Raw genomic sequence first — 23,163 nt, forward strand, 5'->3', positions numbered from 1 at the left:
CGAGCGAGTGGTAGCAAGTGTTGGTTAGAATATTAAACACTTGATAAATAATTCTCAACGAGTATATTTGTATATAGGAAGCGAAGGTATTCAAAGCGTCGAACGAATCTGAAATAACGACAGAGAGGCGGCGGAGAGCACCAAAGAAGTTGGCCCTAAAACATTTTGATAATTATAATGATAATGAACTGCAACATGCGAATGAGAGATCTATAAGTTTTACCAATCTTTAATGTTACAACAATAACAAGACCAATACGATAACTGCAAAAAAATTATTCTGACTTGTCAAAATAATTATTACAATTTAATATAACGCGGAGCAGTTCATGACCGTGTTAAGATGTTGACCCAAAAACTATGAGTTGTTTTAAACTAGATTATAGATTATTTAGCTATAATTCTGATCACTTTTTACAGATTTCTGAACGACCTGGTGATACCTTTTTTAGTGGATTAAACCGTTTTAATAGAATAAATCAGTGAGGTAGTAGTGAATTAAATTATTATAATTGAAGAAAACAGTGAGTAAACCGTTTTGATCGAATAAAAAGTGAAAACATTGTCATTTGACCAAAGTTTACGTATTTTTTTAGTCTTGGCTATTCAGGACCTGCCTTCGTAAAAAGGTTTATACTTTTTCCCGAAATACTTATCCTATATTTGCAACACTCAATTGCACTTCCCCCTTTCCCCACGTATAAACATAAATTTTTGCTGAAAAAATATTATTAGGCCACACTGAAACTACACCAAATATACTGATGAAGTGGCAGAGGAAAGAGCTCACTTGTTGTGTTGATACGTTAGAGAATCAAACTCACTCGCTTGCACTGGCTTTATGTATACTATAACATAAGCATTTTGCATTCGCTCGCACCGACCTTATCGTGCGCTGGAGCAAAACCAGTATTAGTACACCTTTTTTCATAGAGCCTTGTTCACTCCATTTACAACAAGAGCTCTAGGTAAATGTCCTTGTCTTTCCTCTTAGTTAAATTTCTCAATTTTTAATAGTTAGAAGGAACACTGTAGGGGGCTTATGATATAAACGCATAACGGCTCCGTAACCATATTGAGTTTCTTGAATCTAATATCATAAAACTCTTGCGCCTCTTTCATGTTAACAATTGTAATAATTCTTTGACAATGTTCATAAAATTGTTAAAATAATAAACACTGGACGATCTGACACATACAGAATTGCAAAAGACGGATATAAAAGAACCGATGGATATAAAAATGGTTCATAAATAATGGTTTAGCCAGCTTAGACATCCAAAGGAATGTAAGCACATTTTAAAGATATTTTCAGTAAAAAGAAATGCATTGAAAATATTATTCGTAAAATATATTCTTTATTTAAAAATATATATTTATTAACTATGGATATTTTATTACAACATATTTATTTTTTAGACAATTATCATACGACGCAAAATTTCGTTGCCTTATTTCTTAAAAAAAGTCTATAAAAATTAATGGAATAATAAACGACATTTCTAGAAAAAGATGAATAAAATTTTAATGTATTATATTTACCATAAATGAATATTTGTGTTGTATAGATATATTAAGACTAATAAAGTGTAATATTTGAATCGGAAAATATGAATATAAAATTACTCCCAACTAAATAAGAACATTTACAAAAAAAATTATATATATTTATAAACAACTTTGTACCATTAAATATTTAAAGTTTTAATAAATAAAAAGAGAGCATTTTAAAAAAAAAAATTGTTGCAAATAATAATATTTTAATAGTGGAAGCAATTATAAGATATTGTGATACTGAGAAAAATATCGAAGAAAATATAACATAAAGAACTTTAAACTGAAAATATTGTAATTATTTTTTCCCTACTCTAATACATTTAAAATGTGTATAAACCTAAAATATAATAAATTAAGTAAAACTTACACAAGGAACTAACTTTTCATTTGATTCATTTTCATTTTTAGCATCATCATTAACAATTAAGAGCTTTCACACATGTTACCAAAGGAGGAAGATTGCACTTGCAAGTCATACATTTATCACTTGACATAACTTCATCACCAATTACCAGCGTATTGTTTCCGTACAAACAATTCAATTCAGTATTTGCAGTAGTTCTTGTACCAGCATCATCATTTTCAACAATCGTGTCATTGGTCTCATCTGAAAAATTTAACAAGAAAATTTAAAAATATTTTATATTTTTAAAAAAGATTTATATTTTTTGATGAACTTACAACACTTCCAATAGATTGGGCAGCAATTTCTGGATTCGAGGTAGACTGGAGCACATTTCTGGTTTATCTTATCGGTATGGAAAATCTGAACGCCACAGTTTACCTTTTGGCACTGTGAAGAACTCAAAGTTCCATCGAACTTGTCATTGCATATACAAGTCTTGCAAGAGTCTTTAGGATAAAACTTTTCACCTTCGTGGTAAACTTTACCATCAAATTCACAAGTTTTTAATTGTTTGATCTTATCTTCCTCTGGTTAGTAAAATAGAAATGGTATTTTTTATTTAAATATAAATTATAAATCATAAATTTAGGTATTTTTTTATTATAACACTTACCACAAATTTCATTGTGACTGCAGCACAATTTCTTTTTGTATTGTTTGATGCATCTCACTCCAGAGCTTGGTGGTAAGAATTCATCTGGACACTCAACATTGGCACAGTTGAACACAGGTCTATAAGCAATTATTTATTAATTTCAATCTTGTGTTCAGATAAGTAAGTTGAGAAAAAATAATACTTACGTTCCAAAATGAAGAGTGCATATACATTCTTCTACACAATTGTGGTCAATTACATTTTTAGGAAGACGTTCTCCAATTCCATAAAACTTTGATCTGAAAACAAATAACACTTTACATTAGTACAAACTTATATAACATAATTATGAGTATTATACATATAACATAAAGGAATTTATTTTAGTGCAAAATTATTTATAAATAAAGAACTTCATTATTATATTATTCATATTAAAAAATGTTTCGTGCTATTAACCAAAAAATAATAAAAACATAACATACTTAATTTTTTTTTGTGTACAAAAATGTACTCAAAATTGTGTTCAAAATTGTTCTTATAAAAAAAAAAAAATAAGAATGTTACACAATAGAAAAATCTATTGTGTAACATTCCTATTTAAAAACATAAACTTTGAGAAGAAACATTTAGTTTGCTGTTTTTTTATTATGATGTAATTAATTACTTTTTCTATTTAGTTTAATTTATATAAATAAAAAAAATACGATTTTATTTATTGTATCATTATTTTTACTTACAAAACTTTCACACTTTTTACACCAATATAGGAAAAAAATTTAAGAAGAGTAAATATATCTAAAGGCATTTTCTGTATTTAATCACAAATAAAATAAGATATATTTAAAATTTAATTTTTTTATGAATTCTATTAAAAAAATATTTGGCCATTTATTTTTAAAAAATCATTTTTTTTTTGCTGAGTTTAATCTTATAATACGTTTTTTAACTAGTAACTTAATTTTTTTTAATAGGTTCCTTGCAAAAAAATACGTCAAAACGAAAAAAAATTGTGTATTTAAAACTTGACTAAAATAATTTTCTAAATTCGAGTCTACTACCGTGGCTCGAGCCCGTAGTCTTTGGGTTTCAAGTCTGAGACCTTACGGACTACACTACGCGTATTCCAACCTGTCACATTGTCTAACTAATAATAATTTGTTATATACATATATACACATAAATCTATAACTATTGTTTCTTTTAATTATTTTACTGTTTTTCTGGTTTATATATAACTACAGTACAAAAAATAATTAATATATTTAACACATGACTAGATGTAGAGCTGATCATAATTTAGATTAACTGAATATGATTAGCTTTCATGGCCTCTGAATATATTTATTTTTTTAGCAATGTAGCTAAAATCAAACCTTGACTCACTTATAATAACACTTATCCGTGGTGTTGAACGTAGTGGCTGGGCACTCGTATCTCTCTGGACATCTCCTATTCCTCTTGTTGTAGACCGGCTTGCAGCCCATCTCCAGATAATGAGTGTTTGGTTCTTCGCAACTCAAACTGCTCTTAGGTTTTTCCATGCCTGTAATTTTACAATGTTTGTCTATAATGCGGATGTCACGCTTTCGCACTACCGTCAACATTATTGACAGTATCTTGGAAGCACATAAGAGCCTGTGCTAATATTGAATTTGGTCTTTTGATGCTGGTTATTGACTTCAAACAAGTTTAGATGACATAATACCACTTGTGTGCAATCGTTAGATAACATTATGAGATTCAAGTATTGTTGATGGTTCATAATTTATTTGGTTAACTGTAAATTAATTTAAATGAAGATGACATCATGTAAGTACATATATTTTTTTCTAATTTCTCAGAACTGGTAATTTAATCTAACAAGAAACCTAATGAAAAAATTAATTCACAGCAAATTAAAAAAAACATTGATTAGTAACAGTCATTGTTTTCTATATGAGCATTGTGAGTCATAATATTAGTTTTAATTAAACATGTGATATAATAGCATGCCTTAATATGTTATCAAATAATCTGAAAAAATGTTTCAATATGTTTATAGTGTATTTATTAATTATAAATACTCTTCTTAACAAAATATGTTTCTGATTGATACACTATTTTAAAATTAGTGCTCTAATTTTCGACATAAACTACTCGAAGCTTTGATTAAAAAATGTATCGAATAACTTGTCAATAAATACCTATAAAAAATATGGGAAGTGGTTTAGCTTATAAGTTAAAACCAACATGCGAAAACCTATACAATTCTATGATCTGGTCTTGTACCCCATTTATAATGACTCTTGCCTTGTGGGAGGTAAATTTAATGTGAATTAAAAAAATATTGTCGTTCTAAATTATATATTTTGAAATTATTCAGGGTTAAGATTCATAAGGTAAATTTGTTATTGAAGTTGTACACGTGTCTGTAATTCTTAGAAATAATCTTGAAACCCTATTACACAAAAGTGGTTGCAAGTGTCCTTTAGAATAATGTTATATTGTAGAATCGAACAAGTTTTATAGTTATGTCGCTATTATAGGCAAAAGATAAAAATATCTATTTACTTAAAGGTGATTAAAACAAAAATATTAAAATAGAATAGTATGTATTATAAGGTTTCACAGATAAGTCTCAATTCAAAGTGTGATGTATAATACTTTAGTATAAATAAAAAATAAAAACCTTTTGACTCTTTCAAGGTCAGAATGCTAGAACGAAGTATTGTTTATAAAAAGATAAAAGATAACGTGTGACTAATGTGATTATAGTTGATTAGGTTTCAGGTGAATAAAAATGTTTTTGAATACTCATTTCCTATTTGTTTTAACGATATGTTTTTACATCAGTGTTTATAAGTGATAATAAAAAATCATAACACTCATTGCGTATCAATCACACAAAAAATAACTCAGATAAGCGAATATTATAATACAGTTTATTATAAAAAAAACTCACCATGGACCACTATCAGTCCCATTAAGCAAACAAAAATCACTTGTACGATTGACATTTTGGGTTAATTGCCAAATAAGACCGAAATTAATGTATGTGTCTAATTTGTGTACAGGCAGCTCGAGCACTACAACGCGACTGAGCACTAGTGTGAAATGTCAACTCTTTTTTTACTGCTGTGGCTGTTTTATTTATTCCCATGTGTTGGAAACCTTGGAAAATTGGCGGCGGGAGGTCGTATCAATAGTGGGTCGAATCTGCTAGAACAAGATTTGGGAATTTCAGTGAACTTTTGCGACTTTCTTGGTTGCCTTGATGCATTGAGTATTTGTGATTAATAGGTATCAAAAAAAAATCATCTTGGATCATACCTTTATATACACAATTCAAAATCAGTGATTTTCTTAGTCGCTTTTAAACGATTGACATTTTTAAGTTAGAATAGCTCATAATACGTGTATTTATACGTGTAAGCTTTCATAAAGAACACTTCCAGGCACTTATTTGAATTATTCATAAAAATTATTATTCGTTAAACATGAACCACCAGGGTTTTGAACCACCTGGGCTATTTGTCCCAATTTAAAGGTCCTGAACAACGACAAGAGAGGTCTTTCACGCTACATCATTTGCAACTTGTTATAAAAGCTTAGACCAGACATCACTCAACAGAAGTAAGACCTCATAAGCACAAAAACAACCCTTTGTATAAGAAGACGCGCGCATACCGAAACGTTAACTGCTCATTATTACCGCAATGTTAACCACCCATTATTAAAAATATTTTTTATATGATAAGACACGCGCCAGAAAATACATTGTATGACACTGCGACTAGTACCATTGTTCTTCGAATTGCCTGGTTAAAGAACCCCTGAGTAGTCATCTGGACCTATTAAAAGCCCGAATGTTCCCACCCGCTTTTTATGGTCGAGTATAGGCCCACCGACCCATTACCAACCAGCAGCTTCAACATCCTGTAGACTTCGCATAGTTGGATATGTGCATCGAAGTGCTACACCTCCGTTCTCGACCTAAGCTGTCCTGATCGACGACTGCGGCTGTATTGCTGATCTCTTGGCAGCACTATCTATGCATGTTGCAGACATAATATGTACTAGAGAGGAAGTGGGGAGTACACGGGCTGAGTCGCGCTCCGTTTGTTTGTTTTCACTTAAGGCGTGGACACATTTTGGAGGTGTGTTCAAAAAGCGATGCCATTATTTCGTAAGCATCTTCGTAAGCATCCAGTACTGTCTAGATCAGGCATGGCGAACCTTTTTGGGTTCGCGTGCCAAAAATCCTCGAATATTATTCCTCGATTGTGTGGCGTGCCCAAGGAGTATAAAAATTACCAAGATAAATAAATAATTAATTCTTTTTTTAAAACGATTGTCGTTTATATTTGAAAACATTTGATAATTAATAAAATTAAATAAATGAATAATTCACGGATTATTTAATCAAGATTTTAATTTTTTTAATTTAAAAATTAAAAAATATTTTTGAACTTGGAAATCGTTCGCGTGCAATCCAAATTCTCAAACGTGCCACCTCTGGCACGCGTGCCCTAGGTTCGCCATGCCTGGTCTAGATGGATCAATACAAAAGATGTGAAACTTGGTCACATCGGGGCAGACTCGGGTCAGATTTTAACTAAATTGATAACATATTTTAATATGCTAATGTATATTTATTAATTCAACAAGTAGTAGGGGGTTTTAACTACCTGCATCTTTAGTCACCATAATGACCACTTGAGCACCGAAAAGAGAGATCTCCCAGACTACATGAATATCTACCCGTTTTTAAAGTTAAATCACACATTACACAACGAAAATATTTTTTTGTAAGAAACACGCATTGTGAGAAACGATCCAATCGAATAAAATAAATTGGCTTGACTTTTCGAATATCCCTCGTACTTATGTATTCAACGTAAATTTTACATAATATCAGAAATCATTATATTAATGTTCTGTAAGCATCGAACTGACGTATTTTAAAAAAAAATAAAAAATTATTGATCGGGTGACTTTAGTTGTAACCTATTTGTTTATGTTTGGATAACATAGCTCTAGTACAATAAATATATCATGGATGTAAATTTTGTAAGTCGCTTAGTTTTGCAGTAAAATAAGTATTTTGATGCGCCCGTTGATTCGCAAACTACAAACAATTCACGCGCACGAATGTACATATGTTGGGCAATGATTTCTATACTTTTCGTGCCCTAATTGGGTTATTAAAGATGTCTTTGATAAAAAAACAATGGAATTAGAATCATATTGACAGCTAATTACTAACATAAATACTTTATTACGAACAACCACGAGGTTATGCAATACATAAATACATATTAGAGCCAAGCTTTAGAGATAAATTCAACTTACGTATAGTATCCATATAACAACAGACTAACTTTTATTTATATGACTAAAGTATGCCATTAAAAGCAAATTGCAAATTTAAAAATATTGAAAATATTTATTTAAATTAATAAAAATATAATTATATAAGTGTAAGTTTGCGTTATATATTTAACCGTTCGATAGCAACTTATTATTTTTCGTATTAAGAAAAAATAAATAAATATTTTTCCCTAATTATCTAGAAATGAATTTGATAATTACCAACTGAAATAGTCACACTTTTTTACAAAAAATAAAGATTGACTGTTGTCAAACACAAACTATAATAAAATTATCAATGGTAAATATTATACAATAATATACATACACATATGTCATGTTTGAAGTAATCAGTTTGTTTACATGCGATTATGTAACATCTTCTCAGAAACTTTTAGCAAAACATTGCAAAAAAAATACAAGAAAACCTTGTATTTTAATAAACATTTTACACTTTTGTAGAACACATTTAAGATGAATTCAAGAAATTTATAATTAGATTAAAAATTAACAATATGCCCACCTTGACAATTATGATGATGTCATCTCAAAATGATCGTGCAAGACCTTCTTTGCTTGTTATTAGTTTGAGGTCAAAGTTTCCATTTGCGAAATCCGCAATAGATATGCGATTGAGGCTATACGCCCGTGGGCACTGAGGGCACCGATGCGGGCCTGCTTTTTCCAAATTTTGCATATCTCCCTGACCCGAGAGAGTTTAAAATGCTTTAGAAAACCCCAATGCGAAAAATAATTTTCATATTTTAAACTATGACGTCATTGAATAATTATCGACATAAAAAACTAGTTAAAATTTATTTAGTCATAATTGAGTTGGAGCTACTTTTACAATATTTTTAGTGAAAACTATTGATACAACCCTCTAAATGCATGCATTTTCAACATGATCTCATTTATAACTATTTAAGGTTTAAGAAGAGATTTTTTATCGAAAAGGTGAGATAATGTTATTGAAAATCGGTAATACACTTTTTAGCAAGATCATCTATTTTTTACGTACCTATTTTAAAATATTGATTGTTTAATGAGAGTTTTGTTGGAGTGATTAATATTTTAATAATTTAATCACTGTTACCTAAAACTCATTATTTAGTGCAGTATATTTTTTTACTTAAATTGCTATTTTAATAAAGTATTATTAAATATTTGTTTAAATATTGTGTTTTATCCCACATAAGTAACTGAAAACATCCTTGTATTTAACAAGCTCGTGGTGATGCTCGGTGGCTCGTGTAAAAGAAATGTTCGCAATCGCTTGTGTATAGAATAAAGGACGCGATCACGACTCTCTGTGGCTTATTTAAAAGCGTAGTTCTAAATGGTCTCAAAATTAAATAAACTAACTCAACATTTTTAAAGATCCACACTTTGCCGACCCCCTGGGTTTTTTTAGAAAAATTAAAAAAAAATATAGATTTTCTTTAGCAACTTTACAATATATACTTAACAGAAACGAGCTATTAGAGCTTCTACAAAATGTATCATTAGAAAGCGTTATTTTAGACATGTGCATTTTTAAAATAAACTCCTTTAAAATTGTCATATTTAGAACACCCTAAAACGATGTAAAATCACATTACATTTTGAAACCCATAAGCATTAATTAACGTCACTAAAACTTCTACGCTATTTATAACTACTTATACAAAGTATTGTGATCTTAAAAATTTTTTGTTGTAATGTTTTCAATTTTTTTTAATCTTATTGTAAAGAAAAATGTCACTTCATTGTACGTATATGCATTTGTTCTCATGCAAGATCTACATGCTTTTTTATCTAAAATTTATTTATAGCAGCAATTAAATAAATGTATTTGTTACTTCAGAATATTAATTATGTTAACTTACAACACGTTCCCTCTATAGAAAACGATTTTTATGTAACGACTCATTCATAACCCGAATCAAGAGACGTGACACACGCGCGTCTGAAGTCCCGCGAGCGGTGTCAACGAACCTAGCAACCATTGAGAAGTACATCCGCATTCTTACGATCCTCTCCAACTTTAAAGTGAGGATACAGCTTACGTGCATGACGGTGTATATAGCATGGCACAAAACCGGACTAAACACACTCGACTTCATTACGCCTCAACGCTCAAACTACTATTTCGCTTCAAATACTTCAATAAAAACCTACTGACGGAAAAATATATAATAATGATTTTATCTTGCCATAAAAAAATATTTAGATTTATTTTGTTTTTTTAATAATTATATTAATAAATACATAAAATCTCTTATTAAATTGTATTCATTTAAAAAAAATGTTTTTTTTTTTGTATATACTAATATTAATTAATTTGATATTAATATTAACAATGCCTTTATTATTCAATGCATACTTTAAAGATGTATACTATTTGCATACATAAAATGCGCTTTGAATAAAGTACATATATTATGTGTCATATAAATTCGCCATTCATCAACTATTTTATGGAAAGCCTTGATGAAACCCATGTATAATAACAATGGTAAACGATAATTTTAATAGTGTTGTAGTTATCCAATGCAAACGAATGAGCAGCTCAATAATGTTTATCGGAAGAAGTAGCATAGTAGTTAGTGCAATTTTCCAATTAAGAAGAATGTGATGAATTACTATAATTACGCTTCTAAACGAACAAAGAGGCCTCAAAATATTATGACTTGTTCATACCGAAAAAATGAGTTGTTAGTGATCTATATTTTATTATTCCGATCGTCCTTTTATAAATAAATAAATTATTATTAAGGTCGAAAGCCTCCATTGTTTGAAATTGGCAGACATCCTTCGAAAGCTGCAATAGGAATATTAATATAACGACCTAACTATAATTTCCGGCTTATGATATGTATAGTATGTTTATAGATGTATATTCTATTAAAGCTAGAGTAAAATTTTAATCTAATATTTTTTTCAATAATAGTGACATCTATTGTTAAATTTCCTAACATTTTTTCACAATCAATTTTTTTAAAGCAACAATTAATAATATTATAAATACATAAATAATAATATTTGTATTAAAATATTGCAGTTATGCTATATTATAAATTTAATAAACATTTTAATTTATCGCAACTGTCACTAGAGGTGCTACTACATGATTGTAAAAAATACATCCATACTTAAATCTAATTAGGTACCTGTTTCTTTTTTTCTGTATATTACAAAACCCGTATTATTGACCGCTTTAATTAGGTCCAAAAATTATATCCTTATGCAAATACACGGTGACCAATACGTGCGATATTTTCATCACAGCTTTTAATATCAATATTCGATTTAGTATCGCGTACATATATGGCCATTGTAGGTTTTACGCAATAGTGACGTTATTCGACACAAGTAGCGTAATGATACAGAAATTATTATGTAATTATTAAATTGTATGTTTACCTACATCGAAAAAATTATTATAGAATTAGGGTTATGTACGTTAAACTTAATGGAGAAAAAATAACAAATCTCTCAGAAAAAAATAATTTGAAACAATTTCTTGTGTTATTACGTTTTTAATGCAATTTATTATACATTAAAAATTAAAAATCACAAAAATACATTAAAAAACAGTATTTATTAAAAACTACTATTTTTGTAAGACGGAGGAAAAAGCGTTCTTAATTAAATCTAAAAAAGTGTTTTGTTACAATATTTTTTTTTTGACCACCCGTAATCGTAGTGTCGAAATAAGTCGCATGAACTTTCTGGGATGACTAAATATTATAAAATATTATAAAATACTAATTTATTTATTTGTGTCTTTTAGCCTTACTTAGTACAAAGTTTCTTCTCGTCGGCATAAAACAAACGATCACTTATCTCAGCTAACATCTATTTAGTTTCAAAGCACAAACAACCACTAACTACGTCTAGAAGGTCGGTGCCAAATACAAAGTATAGTGCTTTGCCGATTTTTACCAGCCGGGGTTCTGCTAGTGTTTTGTATGGGTTCCGCAAAAGTTAATAAATAATTAGATATATTTGCGTTATTTTTAAAATTATAATATGAAACTCGAAATATAGTTGAAAAATTCTTACTGAATTGAAATCAATTAATAATTGTGAAGCGTGTTACATACACAAGCGATAAGATCCAAAGCGCAGGTCGTAGCGTTTTATCCCCTCTCTAGTTCTGGATATGTGTTTATGCAAGGCTTAGACTCTAGACTTCAACACAATATCAAATAGTCTAGCTTCACCATAAATCATGGCATTATTGAGAACTGTGGCGTTGTAGCTCCAATTTAGAAAAAAAACATAGCCGTACTGAATTCACTCTCTAAAACACTTCCATTAGGAATATACTTGTTTAGAATTCTTCAGTCAGGAACTTTATCCAGAAGTATCACTTCTTTTCCGACTTGGAATGAACTCACACTAATTGAATTTACGTCAAATCAGAAATGACCGTTAGAAGCTTTTACAAGACCATTACAATAGTTCAACTCGATCTTTAAGACTACTTAGAGACTACGTTATTAGTACTAAAGCGAGAGCAGACATTTATATTTATTTTTATTGTCTAATTTGCACTGCTTTAAGTCCGCACAGCTTTCTTTAACAACATTCTATTTCTTTTTGCTATGTGATCAAATGAATGAAATACTTTTTTCAAATGATTTTTAAATATAAAAAAATAATGAAAGATCCTAGAATCTCTGGCTTTGTGACTATATAAACCGTGCTATCCAATTAAAGTGAATTAAAAATTAAGAGAAAAATCTTGAATTGCATAAACCAAAAAAATCTCGTTTTAAATATAATATAAAATATTAAATTTTAACCCCCCATAAACATTGCATCGCGTTTTTAACAATTTGTACAAAATCTGGTAAAAATTTCATTAAAACTAAAAGGTTTTTTCTATGCAACGAAAAAAACGGAATTTTAGCGGTCTGGTTAAAAGAATATTATTTAGATAATGTTCTAAGTGTGTATTTTGTTTTAAAAAAAAATAACCGGATATTTGGTGAAATAACGCGCATTTTGCGATAATAGACCTTAACTCAAACACCACAAATGCTCAGCATAACTGTTCTCTGATTAAGTTTTAAAAATTCTATAGTTGCCGGATTTATGCAATATAAGTACAACAGCTATAAATTGCAAATAAATATTACCAAATTTTTTTTCATTTTCTATTATAAATCTGACCATCATGACTTGATATGCTTCATAATGGCCACTATGCAAATAATAATTATACAATTAAACATGAAAAGACAATTATCATGCACACCTAAAATATATTAACACACTCGTTAAATATGGCACCCCGACAAAGCCGCGCAGGACAATCCCGCGCCGTCATAGCCGCGCCGACATAGCCGTGCAAAGACAAAACAAAATTAATTTTATAACATGGTTTTTATTTAATAATAATTACAAATATATATATATAGGAAAAGGGAGGCGTCTCGCTACCGCTCGCGCCGACTTTCACTGTAGAACCAAACAACCTAACCTTTTTTTAATGATATTGTATTGATTTATTTTCATTTCGGTATATTTTGTAACTGTCCAGCATCATCCAATCTATGACTAACTGTTCAAAAAGCGAATCACTAGTGATAGAGCTGTCCACAAAACAAAATAATTAGAATTAAAAAATCATTTTCTGTCATTTTATTCAATTTTATAATTTTGATTTGCGCGGCAATGTCGGGTTTGTATTGCGCGGGATTGTCTTGCGCGGCTATGTCGGGACGGCTTAGTCAGCGCGGGATTGTCCGGCGCGGCTTTGTCGGGTCCCCGTTAAATATATAAATAAATATTTTGGTGTATTAAAAATATTGTGATCATAAAACAGTGACAATAATTTCCAAGAGTTTGAGACGACTTCCAGACTTTGCACAAATTGTACGACCGTATTTCAAGTAACGTAAAAATAATTTAAAAACCATTCTTATTTTAACTAAGAATAAACGCATGTTTATGAGAGTATTATTAACTATTATTTTTTAATTAAATTTTTACCGTGTAATAAACATAGAAAACTTATGTATTCTACGTTTTTTTCAGAGGGTGCGATTTACAAACATACAAATAAAAAATCTTTTAATTTCATTATGAATATTGGATACTATAATTTTAAACAATGCAATTAAATATTTAAAAATATGTAAAAAACACCTAAATAGTTTTAATTTATAATAACATTTTTATTAATTAATAGTTAAATGATAAATTATTGCTTACGTAACTTTAAAATTAGCTTATTATATTTCAGACCCACTTAATATATGTCAAGTACAATACAATAAAAAATAAAACATTATTTATATTGTATTGCGTTAAGAAAATGCAATAAACTATGCACATTAAATAAATAATAAAACGTCATTCAAAACGCTATATAAATGTAATGTTTTTTATTTTATTTTTTGTTTATTACATAATTAAATAATACATTTTTTAAACATATATATTTACATTTCATTGGTTGCTGGTTAATTACCATTATCACAATTTACGATTGATTAGCTAAATTAAGAGGAATTACATAAATAAGAATAATAAAAGAACATAAAATACGTTAAGCTTAGGTCAAAGTACATAAACACCTTACCAAAAAGAAAAAAAAAGAAAAAAAATATAAATGTAATGTAATCTTCAACCTATATACTACACAATATAAATTATAAAATACCAAATATTAGGTACTGGGAATAATTCTTAATATAAACTACAGCATGCACAATAATTTGGTAAAAATGTAGCGTTGAATCCAAAAACTGAATCGAATGCTCTTACTTTCCATTGCCATTATTGTCTAAAAAAAATGGTGAGAATTTTTTCCACCATTGTTCTTCGAAATAACTCATTTACGATTCTCGCAACGCTAATTTATTTCTGCAACAGTGATCCAGTTGAAATCCGCGAAAGGCGTACCGTATCCGCTCTTTTGAACTCTAAAATAAAACCCAAAAATTAACATTCGAGGTCGCTTCGTACATCGAATACCTAATTTTAATCGACCGTAAACATTGCGAAACTTACCTATATAGGTACAGTTAAACCAATGCGCAGTTGAGTTTCGCGGTCAAATTTGGTAATTTTCGTTTCCGCTTATCAAAATACGGGCGTAATGATACTTTTGTTCAAAAATATGAATAGACCTAGATAATTGGTGGCGTGGGTAAAACCACTGTCAATTCCAGACACTTCCAGTTTGGGATTACATAACGACAATACCTTAATGGTTGTATGCAAATATTATGCATTTTGATGAAAGTGCAAACATAGTAAATCTATAAGTGCTTTCCAGGAATAAACGTGCTTTGAAAATGAATAAAGTTATGGTGCGATATTGAGAAATCAGTGAAATTCGATTCTGACTAGAACGATTTTATTTTCAATCATGACGTGCATAAATTTGCATTGCTTGATATTAATCTGGAAACCTAAAATGGCATATCTTGTAGAGAGGTGAATAATTTAATCTAGACAGAAATGTTGTGACTTTCATATTCTTAACTGAAAAATATTTTTGTAAATATAGATTTTTCTAACCTCACAAAGAAACTTCATTAATATAATCATTAATCGTTAATCATAATAAAAGTTAACCAGCAGTGGTACAAGTCGCTGATTATTGACCTGAAAGATCTGAGTTCAAATCCCATATGAACATTAGTGTTTTTGAATTTCTATTATGTCTTATAATTATTATATAATTATAATTACAGTATGTTTTCAACAAAAAAGTCAGAGGTTATTGATTTAAATTCTTATTAAAATATTACTAATTATTATCGACAGTGATCTTAGATATATTTGGAGTTTTTGTGAATTCCAGCTCGTGACATTTTTATTGGTTAAGATGTGTGACACTATATTTTCCATAACTATCCATAAATTAATTTAACTAGTTCTAGTTCAAAGCAAATCGATTAAAAACAATTTAATATGTGTAATGTCCTTGTATATTTCGCAATTCTAATATACCTTTTGCAATCCTAAATACAAAAATATAGATTTTAATAAACAATTACTAATTTGTTTGTCAAGAAACTACATCATCCGTACGTATGTTATTGCATAACACTATAGGTGCATAAATAATAATATTTAATGCGCGAATATAGACAATTAGTCATACAATGGTTTAACCCTGCACTGAATATAAAATGCTTGAAAATTATAAATATTATTATTAAACTTAAATAACGTGAATATATAATTAGTTTATAATAATATTTCTCAACTTTGCCCACATATCATTAATCTCATTTTAAACATGGTTTTCAATGTGTCACTGTTACAAAATCGTGTTGTTATTCTGTCCTTGCACTGAAATGTTGTAGATCGATTATATGTTAATGTTGGTAATAGAATATTAACGGATTGTAATATTTTTATGATTGTTTAGTCCTCGACAATTGCATGACTATCATGTCGGTGATTTTATAAAATATTAGACATTAGTTTATAATATATATTACAATATGTAAACCAAATACGTTTAACTTTTGCAAATCAAAGAGGTAAACTTAACAGTTAATCATTGGAACACTGCCATTTGAAATTTGTATAAATTAAATAAAGTGGTGTGACTTTGCTGCAAAAAAGCTGGTAATAATTTATGTAATAAACACATATAGAAAATTCTGGATGCCGCAATCAGGCAGTGGATATGACTAGTCATGGAAGTTGGAGAGTCTTATCTAGCATGTCGAGTTGTATTATTGTCGGGTGTGTATTTCGTGTGATGCAGTCTCCTAGCTCATTTCTGCTGCTGTGACTCCATCACGTCTTATCCCTGTGACCAAGTGTCACATATTTTATAATACTAGATTCAGACAGCTCTAGCGAATCGCAGATAAGAATACTTGCTAGCCAATTGCATCGCTTTTTCGACACACACCGAAATGTGTAACGCCTAAAGAGAAACGGTTCAGATGGGAACTTCGGCGATCATTAACCAAAAGGTCGAAGAAAGGTTGAACAGGAATACATGTACAGAAAATTTATTAAAACACTGGATTTTAATAAATATATTTCAAGTAGCTTAAGCAATATATTGCATTCATGTGTGTCAATATTTTCTCACTCTCACTCGAATGTATCACATTTAATAATCTATTTCTATATTTGTTTTTGTAAAAATTCATAGTAAATAACATATACCTTCACTCAGAGTCCTAAACAAATCTCGAACGTTGTTATTGTTGTATAATATATACGATTACATAGAACTGTGTAACTTTTTAGTTAGCAATATTTGATAAAAATAGCGAGTAAGGCACAAGACGTATAGTTTTTTATATGATATTAAAGGCACGTATGTTTCTGAAGGGTTAACTGTGCGAAACGCGGTCATGTGGGTGAACGTCCGTATTTTTGGGTGTTAGCACAATTCTTCATCCACCTCCATTCTGGTCTTCCACTCGTGGGTGTTCGCAGCGGCGCAACACCGATGAAAAAGAAAGTGACCGACTGATACTACGTCACTTCTTTCTGGCCATCATCACGAGCGCCACTGTGCTTTACAAACTTCCGACAGATATTGACATTTAACTGGTGCTTATTTCTCAACAGAGGATACGGACGATTACGGCAATAATGAATATATCGTTCCGTGTGTTTTGATTCATTTTCCATCATGGATTATAAATGTATAATCGTGAGTATTGTGTTATTTTTAATTATTTTATATTCATCGTGTTTTTGTGACTTTTATATTCATATATAAAGTAACTTATGTTATAGTTGAATATTCAATATTAAACAATCAATTGTAAATCAGTTTAAAATGAACGCCAATATGACTTCAACTTAAAGTGACATTAGTCTAAATAATATGAATTTTGTCCATGTGCATTATATTAAAAAATATATAACTTATTTTAAATCAATTAATATAAAATACAAATCATTACATAAAAACGAACCTAATAAAATATATTTTAATTTTTCACTATTTGCCACAAAAATAAGATATTCAAAATTCTACATAAAATTACACACTGAGTTAAACTATATTAATAATGTACTCTTTTTTCATATGAGTAATATAAAATTCGATTCTATTTTAGCAAATTTTCGCACTGATTTTAACTTTGACTAGAATAATGAAAAAATATATTGATAGTAATAAATATTAAATTGATTTAAATCTGACTCTAGATATAATTATTAGTTTTCAAAGTTAAAAAGGGAAATTAAATTAAATATGTACAATTAAAAGCAAAAGTGTTATGAAAAGGAAGAATGACGCTATTAAAATCAGCCTGTAATTTAACATTTATATTAATCTTATCTTTGTGGCAGCAATATTTTTTATACATTTATTATATGTACATATGTTTGTTATATTTCATGAATTTATCATCATATTATAAATAAATAAAAAAAATCAGATGAAAAATTAAACATAATTAAGATTTAAATGGAAACAATAATTTATATTAAGAGAGAAAAATATTGGTCTTATTATTTTTAAATTTAAAATATAGCAACAAAAAATTTTAATGTCAGATTTTTATGAAATATCTTGCTTAAAAGTGTTGCCATATTTTAATAAAGTATAAAAATGTAAATAGTATTTTTTTTAAATATCAAAAAATCTAAAATTAAAAATAGTTATTTGTTTTTATATACATATGTAAAAAGGAATCTGGTATGTTCTATCTAACATGCATATCTTGCACATGGTGTATAAATATGTAGTAACAGACTTATAGAAATTTCAATATTAGTATATTATTTTCTTAAATTAGCTTCCAAAAAGCATTGCGCTTGGTATATATTAATATCTATTTACAAAGGTTTCCTAAATCTTCGTATTATTTTCCCCTGTGTATATTATTATGTTGTTGTTGTTAATTATATTATAAGAACAGGTTAAAAATGTAAAAAAAAAACTAATAGCTAGGCGAATATGATTTTACAAAACATCTGCAATTTACCTGAATAAAAAGTTGTTAGTAACATGTGATATTTTTCCAATAAACACAAATATCAGTCTAAATTTTCAATGTTTATTTATACCAACGCAAATAATATTTTTTTTAAATGTAAATTTTAAATTTTCTGTTGCAACATGAATATCATTACAACGGGGTAAACATAATCAACAACTACTAAGTAATGAGACACAAGACTGAAATCAGTGATATATTTTTATTCAGCTTACAATCAATATGTCACTATTCACGATCAAGCAGAATTTTATTTTAAATTATTCATCACGATATTTATCCGTGAGATTAGGAAAAATCTAAAAAACCTTATCTGTGATAATCGATCAAAATTTTAATTATAAAATAATAACTAAGTTCTATGTGGGTTTTGAACCCAGTTCTTTCGGATATCAGTCACTGGTTGTATATGCTGGTAAATGTAAAAGGTGATCGTTAATATATTTTTTTATGAGATTTTTAAGATTCTCATTAGATCTTAATCATACTATTTTTTTACATAAAAAATAAATATTATAATAATTAACTAGGTTACATTCATATTATTGCATCATTGTACTGACCACTAATTTTCACTCCACGTAGACCTCGAACACTTGTAGAAATGCTTTCTTCCCACGCCTTTTTATTATGGCTGCAAAACCAGGCAAATTATTATGATCTAACATCCGAATATGGTTATGTGTTATGCAACACACGGGCTATTGATTCTTAAGAAATTTTGCAACGAGGTCGAGGTCGACATCTTTGCACATCTTTGCTGAAAAATAAGTTGTCAATGTATTCACCGTTAACTTGCTCTTTGTTACAGATTGTTTTGGCAGTATTGATGTGCAAATCTCATTGTATACGATTCAACCCGTGTCCGTCTAACAAGATAGCGCCGAAAAGAGACGATCAACCGTCGCACAAGACGTTGGGATTACTATTTGGAAATAACGGAGGATCGAATCCTTTCCAGGATTTTCCAAATTTTCCTAATCTTCCAAACCTTCCAAATCTTCCAAATTTTCCAAATTTTGCGAATGATTTCGGACCTGTTTGCGATCCGCCGAGTCCTCCAGCGAGTCCTAATGACAACCCAGATTTAGTCACAGTGGATGGAAACAATCAACAATCCGGCGATTACGATCCGGTGAACAGCGAAGAAGAAGGAGGTATGTTTAAGTATATATATTATCTTAAAGATCGGAAAAGTGCGTCTCGGCAAACCACATGACCACACCGAATCATATTTTAATTCATTCAATATTATAATACAGATTTTTTGCTGTATAACTAGGGACTTTTTAAAATGTTAATGAATTAGAGCTAGAACATATCTACATGTATATTCTAACTTAAAATTAATTTACCAACGCCAGGTTTTAGCCATTAAGTTTCCGCAATTGTATATTAGGCCCGCAGTGTCAAGGAACAATATGTTATGTTGAAAAATGCGAAAACAACTAAAATTGTATATTAACTAGTGATTAGTAGATTAAGGCGACCAGATATTCCGCTACAAAAAATTCAATACTTGAAAAATATATAATATTTATCTGAACATCTCAGTCACCAAAATAAATAATATTGGTTGATATAATGTATACTGAATAGTGACTTTCGAAATATAGTTTCAGAACTTACTTTATTCGTATCACCTGTCAGAAGGTATACATTTCTTAACCAAGTATTGACATGCAGATGTATTTCCCCATTAAATAAACTTTTATTAAATGACTTGAATCAATTAGCATAAAATTTATTGTGACAATATTAATATAGTATTCAGCTTTGGCAGAATTAGTAATATCAGCTCTTAAAATACTATTTATAATGTTGTTTATCTCTGTCATTGACAAAATCTCAAAAAACGTATTTTATGGTTTTATTTAATGTTTTTTTCTATTTTATTTTTATTTTCAATCTTATCTTATTCAGCTGCAGACACATACAGCCGGCCCACAATCAGGCCCCAGCGTCCTCAACGTCCTCACGGTCCTCAAAATGGTAACAACGGCGCAAATAGCTTCTGGAATAATTTGTTCCCTGGTATAATAACAGAAGACGCGTGGCCTACGAGGCCTCAAAGGCCTCACAGACCACACAGACCTCACAGACCTCACAGACCCAATAGACCCTCATATAACACTCCCTTCACTTTCGGCGACGATTGGTTCTGGGGGTGGTTCAGCGACAGACCTCAGAGACCTCAAAAGCCTTCGCGACCGCAATACAGTAATAACAGAAACGGTAAACTAATAGCTTGGATGCGGTGCATAACACACTAACATAATCTTTTAATCTACTCAGGTGGTGTTACAATTCCAGTTCATGAATACATCGACGATGACTACGTGAATGAAGCCAACACTTGGAAGCCTGGTTTATTGGTTGGTGGACCAAATACTAACATCATTGGAGTCTCTCAAGATATATCCAATTGGAGTACTAGGCCAACTCCTAGACCCACCAGACCATCCATACCAGGACAAAGAAATAGAGTTGAGAAGAGCGAAAGCAGAGGCATCATTGGATCGTTCGTTGATTTGTTTACAAAACGATGAAACTATTTTATATCATGATTTTGACTGATTTTGTGTATATATTAATTGTTAGTGAGTGATTCATATAAATGTTCATACTTAATTAAGTTTACTAACTAATTTATTATTTAATTGAATTTTGTGTTAATATTTATTATATTAGCGTATAAGTTAGATGTTAAATTGATTAACGATAATTATATAATAATTGAAATGTGAACCTTATTTATTTTTCAAAAACAGATAAATAAGATAATGTCAATTAGTTGTGTGAAACAAAGATGTGTTATCAATAAAAATATATACGTACACGTTGAGATAAAGGTAATGTTTTATATTTTTTAAATATTATCTGTATATAGTGACATTGATAAAAAATAAAATTGCTATTTTTATAAAGATTTCATTATATTAATAAAATCCTAATATACTAATTATAAAAATACATATCAGAAATATATTTAAACTTGCAGTGGTAAGAGATCAAAAATCTAATTCAGTTTAAATCTGATTGTTTTAACAAACTAACATGACTTTACTTCGTTTCTTTTAACAGAGTCACTTGGAGGTCTACACATTTCGTCATTATTAATGAGTGAAAAAAATATGACAACTTTAAGTGTACCAATTTGCTTTAAAGTACAAGATGCGTATATACGTTCGGTATACTTATTATTACTCCTTTCTATATTTTAAACAAATTTAGAGAAATAAAAAATGTCGCTATATTTTTTATGTTGCAATAATAAAAGTCACAAGGTAGCAAAATCAACAATTTATCAATCGCTATCATTTACGTGTGTATAGCGACAACAATTTGAACACATCCGTGACATATGAAGACGTCCGTGCGCTGCGAGTGTCAGAATAACAATGAAGTAATTGGAACGTATATGAAAACTTTGCTCAGCGCAAGCATACCAATGAAATACCGTTGTGAAATACAAGATAATCATTAAAGTGACTCTGTTAAATGAAACGAAGTATAGTCATAACTAGTACATGTATTCAATGAACCACAAAAAACTGATATTATCAAAATATGTTGCAATTATATAACACTCCCTCTCCCTTTCAATTATGTATATTTAGTAATAGAATTTATATTTAAAAACTTTATATTATTAGAGGACTATGTAGAGTTGCCATACACATACATACATATTATATACACCTAGTTTTAACCCTTTAGTATTACCAATAGCAATAATATTCGATGCTAATACAGTTGTCCAACTATCCAACCATTTAACCACTACAATGTTATTATTAGAACTAATTTCTTCAGATGTACCCTATGACTTCTTATTTATATCTTTGTCAGAAGTAAAAGGTGAGTTGGCAAACCGATTAACCCAAACTGAACCGGCTGTTGGTATAGTTTTATTTTTCAGCACCTCTAAAAGATTGTAACTGGTAAATAAATTGTTAAAAAACAAGCAATGTTTAATTTCTGACAATTGCTCTATACTTCTTTATAAAAATAGAGTTTATTTCTGTCGTATTGCCTTGATTTATCAATAAATCATAACAATGTTGTCTCCTTATATCATAAAAATCCTAGTTCCCCATGGATTTAGTTTTTCCTTGGCGTACTATTTAATTTCTGTTTTTTTAAATGAACAGTCTGTTCATCAATATTTTTCAATAATTTTACTGTTAAAGATTGTATTGCATTATATATAAGTCTTACTTCATTTATTTCTTACAAATTATTTACACAATGTAAATACTTATGAACCTATGGGAGATTTCCACACACTCGCGCAGTTAATGCCAAGGTTAACTAAACGA

The 23,163-nt window shown here is 29.4% G+C and overlaps 2 protein-coding genes across 2 annotated transcripts in view; one reads left to right on the forward strand and one right to left on the reverse strand.

Moving 5' to 3' along the window:
- LOC148239487 (uncharacterized) overlaps window positions 1–21,768 on the forward strand; it is a 219,767-nt gene extending 197,999 nt beyond the window's left edge. The window contains exons 2-4 of the mRNA XM_088187915.1: window positions 19,653–19,998; window positions 20,765–21,061; window positions 21,137–21,768. Coding sequence (XP_088044041.1) covers window positions 19,671–19,998; window positions 20,765–21,061; window positions 21,137–21,390 — 879 coding nt within the window. The 5' untranslated portion in view covers window positions 19,653–19,670 and the 3' untranslated portion in view covers window positions 21,391–21,768. The remainder of the gene's footprint in view (window positions 1–19,652; window positions 19,999–20,764; window positions 21,062–21,136) is intronic.
- Window positions 1,959–5,665, reverse strand: LOC148239489 (uncharacterized). Its single transcript, XM_088193438.1, has 6 exons — window positions 5,503–5,665; window positions 3,945–4,104; window positions 2,765–2,857; window positions 2,577–2,695; window positions 2,239–2,490; window positions 1,959–2,164 (listed from the first exon to the last, which is right to left on the reverse strand). Exons 1-6 carry the CDS (start codon window positions 5,555–5,557, stop codon window positions 1,974–1,976), a joined length of 870 nt encoding a protein of 289 aa, XP_088049564.1. The 5' UTR covers window positions 5,558–5,665; the 3' UTR covers window positions 1,959–1,973.
- Window positions 21,769–23,163: the final 1,395 nt, after the last annotated feature.

The sequence above is a fragment of the Plectrocnemia conspersa genome, unplaced genomic scaffold (assembly GCF_051122295.1).
Source record: "Plectrocnemia conspersa isolate PC_06_02 unplaced genomic scaffold, ASM5112229v1 ptg000001l, whole genome shotgun sequence".
NCBI classification, from domain to species: domain Eukaryota; kingdom Metazoa; phylum Arthropoda; class Insecta; order Trichoptera; family Polycentropodidae; genus Plectrocnemia; species Plectrocnemia conspersa.

What these genes read in the sequence shown, in the direction of transcription:
- LOC148239489 (XM_088193438.1), bottom strand. Translation starts at nt 5,557, where the DNA reads ATGTCAATCGTACAAGTGATTTTTGTTTGCTTAATGGGACTGATAGTG. An exon ending in GGGACTGATAGTGGTCCATG is followed by an intron (nt 4,105 to 5,502) that starts GTGAGTTTTTTT and finishes GTAAAATTACAG; the next exon opens with GCATGGAAAAACCTAAGAGC. An exon ending in CAGTCACAATGAAATTTGTG is followed by an intron (nt 2,491 to 2,576) that starts GTAAGTGTTATA and finishes TTTACTAACCAG; the next exon opens with AGGAAGATAAGATCAAACAA.